At 45.1% G+C, this 9,816-nt stretch overlaps 1 protein-coding gene across 1 annotated transcript; it reads left to right on the forward strand.

Moving 5' to 3' along the window:
- Nucleotides 1-255: 255 nt before the first annotated feature.
- FAM111A (FAM111 trypsin like peptidase A) lies at nucleotides 256-8,609 on the forward strand. The gene is made up of 4 exons (XM_044261118.1): nucleotides 256-342; nucleotides 3,005-3,034; nucleotides 5,164-5,278; nucleotides 6,562-8,609. The coding sequence occupies exons 3-4, from the start codon at nucleotides 5,201-5,203 to the stop codon at nucleotides 8,314-8,316; spliced, it is 1,833 nt and encodes a 610-aa protein (XP_044117053.1). The 5' UTR covers nucleotides 256-342; nucleotides 3,005-3,034; nucleotides 5,164-5,200; the 3' UTR covers nucleotides 8,317-8,609.
- Nucleotides 8,610-9,816: the final 1,207 nt, after the last annotated feature.

Raw genomic sequence — 9,816 nt, forward strand, 5'->3', positions numbered from 1 at the left:
GAGGGAGATGAAGCAGGCAGCGAGGGCAGCGAGAGCCCAGTGAGGCCGGTCCGGTCCGCCTCGAGGGAGGGTGCGCGGCCGCCCGCAGCCGGGATTCCTGCACCTTGCAGCGCTCGGGGCCGCGCTCACCCTTTCCCGCGCTCCGCTCGGCGGCCAGAGCGCGACCAATCGGCTTCCGCAGTAGAGAGCAGCCGTCCAATGAGACAAAGGGACGCGGCACCCCGCGGTCCCTCGGGCCGACTCACAGCCCGCTTACCCAGAAGGCGGAACTCCCTTTGGGTCCCCCCAAAGTCGCGCGTGCAGGCGAGTGAAGGCTAGGTCTGGGACGAGCTCTTCTCTTGGGTGAGTTACCCCTTTGGTCCTGGCGTTGACTTAAGAGTTTAGAGAAAATGTATTGACGGGGTCACAAAGGAGAAAAACCTCAGGCTGGGGCGGGGGGGGGGGGGAGGCGGGAGGGGACAGCAACCCGTAAACCGGAATACCCTTGTTTCCTGAAAGGACTGGGGTTTGCCCCTGGAAATCTAGAGCAGAGTAAAATAAAAGGATGTAATATTTCTTTCGCAGTGCCCAAGGGGAGAGCAGGTTCTAATCTTAAAAGCTGATGGGGTTCTGAAGACCCATCGTTAACTTTATGAAAATGTTTCCTAAGAAGATCAACCTCTTTGTGTCTAAATTCTGGGTGTAGCATTATGACAACAATTATGTTAAATGTGTTCTCTTGAGTGAGCTTCTAGATAAAATACTCGATAGTCTCGGTGACAAATGGTGACCAGGCTCTCCAGCATGTTCATCATGAAGAGAAAGTCATCTACAGTCACATCGCTTGCTGACTACATTAATATGACTTATCTTCTCTTTTCATGAGCATGAATTTACTATACCAGGAAGCTTTTGCCCAGAGACATGGGAAGTTGCAAATGTCTTTACTGTTTATTCCAGTAACTTCCTCAACGACCGCAGCACTCTTCACTTGAAAACATCAAAGTACAGTTTCCAAACCTTCTTAAAAATCCTTGCCTGTCACCCACTGGTCCTAAACTGTCACCCGAGACTTACCCTATCCTAACCAATCCCCCACATAAAAGACCCGACTTAAACCAGACTTCAAAATCTCCATAAAGAGTCCAACCTTGCTCTCCCTTTTCTGAGACGCTACGGAAGTTCTGCTCCCCATAACCTCAAGAAGCCGCGGGCTTAGCTTTACCAACAGGAGGTTCTGTCGAGATTTCTGGGAAGCAGCACTTGACATCCTTGGAGGCCTCACAACACCGAGTGGGTTTCTGCTGCCCTGTCCCTCTGAGGTCCCTTGAACTCTCTCCAATGCTGTGTGAACTCAGTGGTGGGGAGCCTGTGTCTTGCATGCGGAGGTTCCTGTCCAGCTTTGTTGTTGTTGTTGCGTTCCCCCAAGTGCTGAGTTTATTTTGCCCTTGAGAGTAAAGAAACCTTTTAAGGAACCCTTTTGATTTTCTGACCAAAAATTTAACAGGTCTGTATTTGACGAAAATCCGCCTTCTTAGCCATACAGCAACTGGTCTCTACCCCTGTCAGCCTTGGCTGTCCTTGTGCGAGAGAAAAGCTCAAGGGAAGAGACGAGGCGTAGACGCCCACGTCTGGTTCTCAAACCGGCCGTGGGGACGGAAGACCCTGGGAAGATTTTGTTTCAGGCTGGAGGGACGGAGACAAACACGCTAATGCTTTATTCTGGAGAACCCCCACCCCCCACCCCACCGACGGACAGGCCCGCTTCCCGGGTGTCCAAAGAAGCAAAGACTCAGAGGCGGCGGAGGGGTGAGGCTGTTAGAAGCCGTCAGATAGGAGAGTGGAAGGAAGCCAACAGCCCGCCGAGCAGCGGATCGCATGGGGCAGGACACCTTCTGGAACCCCAGCCCCTGCCTCCCGCCCGCGCGCCCCAGCTCCGGCCCGCCCCGCCCGCCCAGTCGGCCCCGCTCGCAGGGACGCCCCTCCCAGGCCAGCTCCCCGCCGGAGCTCAGAAGCCTTGGCTTCCTCCTATAAGCACCGCGCTCGGCTGGGCGCGGGATTCAAGTCCCGGGTGCTGGCGGCCGGCGAGGAATGGGTGAGCGCGCGTGAGCCTGCGGGGCTGGAGCGGAGGGGCTGGGGTCGCTGGCCTGGGCGGGACAGCGCCGCCCACCCGCGGGGCCCAGATTTGGGCCTGGTTTGATTTCCGTGGCTGCAGCTTGTCCCGCCACGGAGGCGGGGTGGGGGCGGCAGTGGCGGCCTTGCAGGGGGGCCTAGGTCAGCCGAGACCCGGCCCCTCTCCTGCAGTCTGGCTCAGCTCTGTGCACTTGTTCCAGAGAAGAGAGGGCGGAGAAGGAAAGAGGAGGAAGAAGAGAGGGAGAGAACTATGGGAGGAGTGGGAGAGGAAGGGGTGAGGGGCGGAGGGGGGGGCGGGGTGGGGGGGACCTAGAAGGTGGAGAAGCCGGGGAGGGTGAGGAGGTAAGAAGAAGAGGGGAAGAGAGAGATGGGTTTGGGAGGAATTCCAAGGGAGAGCCTCTGGGTGGGCAGGAAATGGACCAAGAACAGGCCGCGTATCTTCATCTCCTTACTGGAGGACATAGGGCAGCCCTTCAGGTCAGCAGAGCCTTCTCCAACTCTGAGAGCAGGCTGCAGTAGGAGGCCCAGCTAAGGGCATTTCACCTTTGCTATTACGGGACTCACGGGACACACGCTGGACACCGGAAATGATGTTGGGGGGGAATGTTAGGGTGTTTATTCTTAATCTCTTGCCCCTTTCCACTGTGAATGCTGGAGTTATTCCCAGTGTAGTGCAAAATTCGCATTTCTTTCTGTCTACTTTATATTCCTTTTTTGGTCCATATGTAATAACCACTCTTAAATCTCCTGGGTTCTCATTCAGTCCCTAAGATTGGGTCATCATCAACTGACACACTGAAACAGCAGATTTCTTAATTGTTGGACAGTAAGTCCTTGCCTTCAAGGATCTTACAACACAGCCCAGTGATAGCTATCTATTTTGTTTTCCCAGGTTCTCTGCTGTTGAAAAAGTATCCCTGTGGTAAGTATATTGATACAAAATAATAATAACAGTAGTAATATGTACTGGGCAACCTGTTATGTGCCAGGAACTGTTCCGAAAGTCTTTTCATGCATTGTATTTTTTAATCTTCACAAGGGAGTCAGATTCCACTACTCCTCCCGTGTTAGAGCTGTGGACAGTGAGATGGACAGGGGTTAATTAACATGCCCACGGTCAGGCAGCTAGTAAAGGGTAAGCTGACATTTGAACCCAGGGGGTCTTATAAAAACTCACCTTGATGCAGCACCTTCAGATTCTGTAGCTCACTTAGAGTCCTTGCCTCATTTTACAAACAGGAGAGTTAGGCTCAGAGACGCTGGAGTTTCCTGGGCAGCTCATTAGCAGTAAAGAATGAAGCCACAGCTCCTGCTCCACAGTGAAACGGTTAGGAGAACAGTCATTGTCTTTAGAGAACTTGCCGTTGACCAAAAAACAGGTGAGCTACAGCGTAACAACATGAAGCAGCAGCCGGGGAGTTGAACGCTCTGCAGACAGCTTCTCTGTTCTTTTTAACAAATCAGGGCTTTTTCTAGAATGAAGGAGACTAAAGAGACATAATAATTAAAGACGACTAATGCACCTCGATTGGATGGTCAAATAAATTAGGATTGTGATTAGGCAAGAAAAAGTTCTTAATTTGTAGAGCTGGAAAGAGATAATTAGGGATAAAATGTTATGATGTATCTAAGTGTAAAATAATCTAGGAAAATAAAAGGATGATGCAAATTTATCCAAAAAATGAATCATCATTAACTCTGTGTGATAGGCATATGCAGAGTCATTATCCTGTTCTCTATTTTGTTGTTGTTGTTCCCATTTGAAAATGTTCGTAACCAAAAGTATGCTTTCTGGAGCTTTGTGACCTTGAGTAAATAGCTTAATCTCTAGATGTTCAAGTTTTTTATTCGGAGAATGGAACTAATAATACCAATTACACAGAGTTGGAAAATTTAAATGAGGTAATTTATTAAAAGGCACTTAGGATAGGTCATAGCATCTCCTGTGCTTGCTCCGTTCATTCATTGGATCTTTACAAATGTGTCCTTTTTTTTTTTTTTAAGATTTTATAGTTGACCCAACAGCTATGATCACTCGTAAAATAAATAAATAAATAATAATATAATAAATAAATAAAAATAAATAAAATAAATAAATAAAATCTATTTATTTGTCAGAGAGAGAGAGAGCGCACAAGCAAGGGGAACAGGAGAGGGAGAAGCAGATTCCCTGCTGAGCAGGGAGCCCGTGATGCGGGACTTGATCCCAGGACCCTAAGATCATGACCTGAGCCAAAGGCAGACGCTTAACCGACCAAGCCACCCAGGCACCCCACAAATGTGTCTTTATTGAGAGATTGCCACATGCTTGGCATCCTGGTACATGTTGGGATCTGAAAACAGAGCTGCTGCCCTCCCTGGCTTTTGTTCTATTTATTGCTAATGAAGATTTCACGGTTTTATTTACATTGTTCATTCTCTTCTGGGGAGACATCCCAGGAAAGATAGAAGGGAAAAGTATCCCTTTAAACAAACCAAAAAACCAAGCAGCAACTAAACTTCTTGACTTCCCAGGCAAACTCTCATCCCAAGATGATTTTGTCTTTATGGCTCTTTTCCCATCCATTACTCTGTAATCACACCATCCCTGTGCCATCTCCACCTTAAATGGGGGCCAGATTTTAATCTCCTTGTAACTAGAACACACTTTTTAATTCTCATACTACAAACCCTTCTGCATTTGAATTCCATCTCTATCACGTGGCTCTGGCCTTAAGGGTCACCTACCTCCTCTGAGTTACAGTTTCGTCATCTGCAAAAAGCAAATACACCAGCTTTGCATGGTTTCTGGGGGAACTGGCAATCGGAGACAATTTCTGTCAAGTATTTAGTATGGTACCTACCAAGCAGTGGTCTATAAAAGGGAGCTTTTATCATCGAGTGATCGTAGCTGTTGGGTCAACTATTTACTTGCTAGGTTAACATCTCTTAGCAAGAGAGGGATGCTAGAGGCCAAGGGGAGGGGTGGGATGTGGGGTCCCATCAATGTTATCCTCTACAATTAACATAGCTATGAAAATACCACTCTAACTTGAACTTTTTTGAAATTAGTGTTTAGAGTGAACCGTCTATTCACCTTCAAACCATCATGAGCCCTAAGAAGCGCAGGTCACAGATCGCATTCGATGAGAAGAGAAATAGGAAAATTGAGCACTATTTCTCTCAGGTATGTTTGTAAATATGTTTATTTACTGTTTATGGAATATGCCAATATGAGACATAGCTCTTCTTGACACTGGATTCATAGTTCTTTCTGCCAAGAAATTGCCTCCTTGTAGGTTGATGATATTAAAGTAAAATCTTTCTCATCCATTTTATTCTTTTAGGGTTAATACAGGTCTTGGCCACATCAAAACAGCCTTCAGTAAAAAGCTATTGTAACACTTCCTGAACAACAACAATGAATCTACTATAATATAGTACAGTCAACTGTGGAATAAAAAAATCAATACTATTTCAAAGAATGAAAATATACTATCTCAAATATAGCTAATCTCTTTGATCACAGTAATAACCTACATTTGTACTGTGCTTTCTAGTGTATGAAACAAATTTTAAAATAATCATCCTTATCATAATCTTGTTAGGCAGGGAGGGAAGATTTTTATTATCCTCAGTTTATTTATGCAGAGAGAGAAATGCCTTCTTGCTTGAGACGTAAGTGAAGGGAAGACTTACATTTACTTTTACTGACATTAGGGCTCTTTCTAATAATGGGGCTCTGTTACCATATCAAACCCTCAGTTTCTTTCCTGAGTCTGAAATCCTCCTTGCGTTTATCAAGATGCAGGCTAGGAGAATTTTGAGAATTTGAGTATGTAATGTAAAACCTTTCCTTTGTTTTCTTTCATCTGGTTGTAACTGAAATATTCAAGTATCTAGGAAAGCTGAGACAAGCCTAGTTATGCTTCTCTTTGTCCTACTTCATGACAGAGCCAGCCAATAGCCAGGTACTACCCAGTTCCCTTACTTGAAAATGTCCGTATCTGCCTTAGAATCTTCTGAAGAGCTGGAAATCCATTACAGTGTCCCAACAAGGGTGATTCTGACAATGCTGGGTGGAAGAGATGCTCTCTGAGAGTTTGTTTTGTTGTGCCCAGAGTAAACGTATATTACCTTATGCTCCTTTTTTTTTTTCTGGATCCAGAATATTAGCACCATTACAAAGAAGGGAAATAAAAGTTAATCTTTTAATGTGCCAGTCATCATGCTGGGTATTGTCACCTATGACGTTACACTGAATCTTTACAACCATCCTGCCCTGTTATTTCCATGACCAGCAAGTTCTGTCCACACCAATGCCATGATGAATAGGACTTGGGCAACAATGTCTCATTCAGGCATAGAAATCAAATACTCTTAATTTTTCAGGGAATTTCTAGTGTATGATGAATCCTCCTTGTGTAAGGTTGTATTCAGAGTTTTAAAGGATGTAACATTTATTTTTAGGTCAATAAAAACCAGGAGAATAATTCTGATATTCCTCAAATGAAGATGGGTGCTAGAAAAGGTCCAAAAGATATAACTAACACCCAGACTCAAGGACCCAAAGACCAGACTAGGCCCCCAAAGAAGACAATTTACATCACCTTGGCTGTGAATTCCAGAAAACACGTGCTCACACACAGTGAAGGGGATAGCTTATATGCAGCACTCAACACGTTAAAGGCTGTCGAGAAGGAAATAAAAACTCAGCAGGGCAAAGAGATACTGGTGCTTGGCACGGAAGGCATCGAAGGATACATCAATCTTGGGATGCCCCTCAGTTGCTTTCCTGAAAGTTGCCACGTGCTAATCAAATTTGCCCAGAGTAGAAGTAGACAGAAAAATGGGAGCCCGGTATTTGGCCGGCATGACAAGGTATCCCATGACTGTGTCAAATTTTATATTCATGTGATTGGGAAGAGAAAGAAGAGGATAGTCAAGTGCAGGCATCTTCACAAAGAAGGGTGCAAACTCTGCGTCTACGCTTTCAAAGGAGAAACCATCAAGGACGCAGTGTGCAAGGATGGCAGGTTTCTCTCCTTTCTGGAGAAAGAGGATTGGAGACTCATCAAAAACCATGACTCCATTCTAGAAAGCACGCAGACTGTTGACAACCTAGAAGGCGAGCTCTTTGAGATTGAAGTTGAAAAAAGAATGGGCTTTGGAGCAGGAGCTTCTCAAAATTCGGAGTCAGAGGAACGAAACACCTCTGTGTTGAGAGAAGAAGTTGTGGCTCAGTACCCCAGTTTGCAGAGAGAAAGTGAAAAAATCAGAGATAACTTCAAGAAAGAATTGGAAAAGAAAAAGAACAGAGCTTCATTATTTAGACTACATAAAGTAAACTTTGGGAAACTGACAAAAAACTCTACCCCAGTTAAAATGCACAAACTTCTTTCTCATCTCAGTGACTCAGTTGGGTACCTGTCGTGGGACAACAATGGAAATAGGGGTTCTGCCACCTGCTTTGTTTTTAATGAGTTGTTTATTTTAACTTGTCGACACGTGGTAAGTGACATTGTGGGAAAGGGAATAGACCCAAGTAGGTGGGCAGACATAATTGGTCAGTGCGTAAGAGTGACTTTTAGTTACGAAGGGCCCCCTGAGAAAGAAGAGAACTGCTTTTTCGTTGAGCCTTGGTTTAGGGTATCTGATGCCACTCTGGATTACGCGGTTCTGCAACTGAAGGCCAATGGACAGCGGGTACCTTTGGGACTCTATTCTAGAGTTGCTCCTGCGCCATCTAGTGGGCTCATCTATATCATCGGCCATCCGTATGGAGAGGCCAAGTCTAGTGATGGTTGCACCGTGATCCCTCTGGAGGAGCGAGAGGAGAAATTTCAGAAACATCCTCAGCCTAGAGGGGGAGAGGGTAGCAGTGATGACATGCAGTATATCCATATGTACACTCAAAGAAGCTTCCAGAAAATAGCTTACAATCCTGATGTGATTACCTATGACACTTCTTTTTACTTTGGGGCTTCTGGCTCCCCAGTGTTTGATGCAAAAGGTTCATTAGTAGCCATGCATACTGCTGGCATCACTTATAATCGCCAAATTGGGTTATTTCATATCATTGAGTTCGGCTGTACTATGGAAGCCATCCTCCTTGATATGACGCGAAACCATAGGCAGTGGTTTACAGAAGAATGTATAAATCAGCCAAATACAGAACAATGTGTTGATCCACAAGATGTGGAAATGGTGAGTGAGGAGGATTGAAGATGGTGAGAATTCAGCCTATTTACTCGCTTCCAGGGGATTACCCAGGGAGTTGGTATTCCTCAGGCAATGGTGATCATTTCCTAAATTCCAAAATGGTTACTTTTGTATAAAAAATTGCCATTATAGAGCACTTTGTACACACCACCTCTCTAAAGACATGAAGACTATAATCCTAAAACGTGGGCTGTTAACCCCCTTTTAAAGTCAACCAACGGTCTTTCAAGATATGTCTCCAAAGTCAAAGGAAACAAAAGCGAAAATAAACTTTTGGGACTTCATCAAAATCAAAAGCTTCTACACAGCAAAGGAAAGAGTCAAGAAAACAAAAGAGGCAACTCACGGAATGGGAGAAGATATTTGCAAATGACAGCACAGACAAAAGGTTGATATCAGGATCTATAAAGAACTCCTCAGACTCAACACACACAAAACAGACAATCATATCAAAAAATAATTAGAAGATATGGACAGACACTTCTCCAATCAAGACATACAAATGGCTATCAGACACATGAAAAAATGTTCATCATCATTAGCCCTCAGGGAGATTCAAATTAAAACCACATTGAGATATCACCTTACACCAGTTAGAATGGCCAAAATTAGCAAGACAGGAAACAACATGTGTTGGAGAGGATGTGGACAAAGGGGAACCCTCTTCCACTGTTGGTGGGAATGCAAGTTGGTGTAGCCTTTTTGGAGAAAAGCGTGGAGATTCCTCAAGAAATTAAAAATAGAGCTTCCCTATGACCCTGCCATTGCACTCCTGGGTATTTACCCCAAAGATACAGATGTCGTGAAAAGAAAGGCCCTCTGTACCCCAATGTTTATAGCAGCAATGGCCACGGTTGCCAAACTGTGGAAAGAACCAAGATGCCCTTCAACGGATGAATGGATAAGGAAGATGTGGTCCATATACACTATGGAGTATTATGCCTCCATCAGAAAGGGTGAATACCCAACTTTTGTAGCAACATGGACGGGACTGGAAGAGATTATGCTGAGTGAAATAAGTCAAGCAGAGAGAGTCAATTATCATATGGTTTCACTTATTTGTGGAGCATAACAAATAGTGTGGAGGACAAGGGGAGATGGAGAGGAGAAGGGAGTTGAGGGAAATTGGAAGGGAAGGTGAACCATGAGAGACTATGGACTCTGAAAAACAATCTGAGGGGTTTGAAGTGGCGGGGGGGTGGGAGGTTGGGGTACCAGGTGGTGGGTATTGTAGGGGGCACGGATTGCATGGAGCACTGGGTGTGGTGCAAAAATAATGAATACTGTTATGCTGAAAATAAATAAAAGAAAAAAAAAGTCAACCAACGGGAAGAATAATGGGATTGTGACACAAACCGCATGTGCGTGCGTGTGCGTTTTCCGTGTCTTCTGTGCCTTCCCCTAAATTCAGTTGCTGGAAGGCAGTATCTAACACGTGTTCATCTCTTCATTCCCAGTGTCTGGAAGATGGAAAGTAAATGCTTAGAAAATGTGTGGGTCAAT

This window comes from Neovison vison, chromosome 7, assembly GCF_020171115.1.
Source record: "Neovison vison isolate M4711 chromosome 7, ASM_NN_V1, whole genome shotgun sequence".
Taxonomy (NCBI): domain Eukaryota; kingdom Metazoa; phylum Chordata; class Mammalia; order Carnivora; family Mustelidae; genus Neogale; species Neogale vison.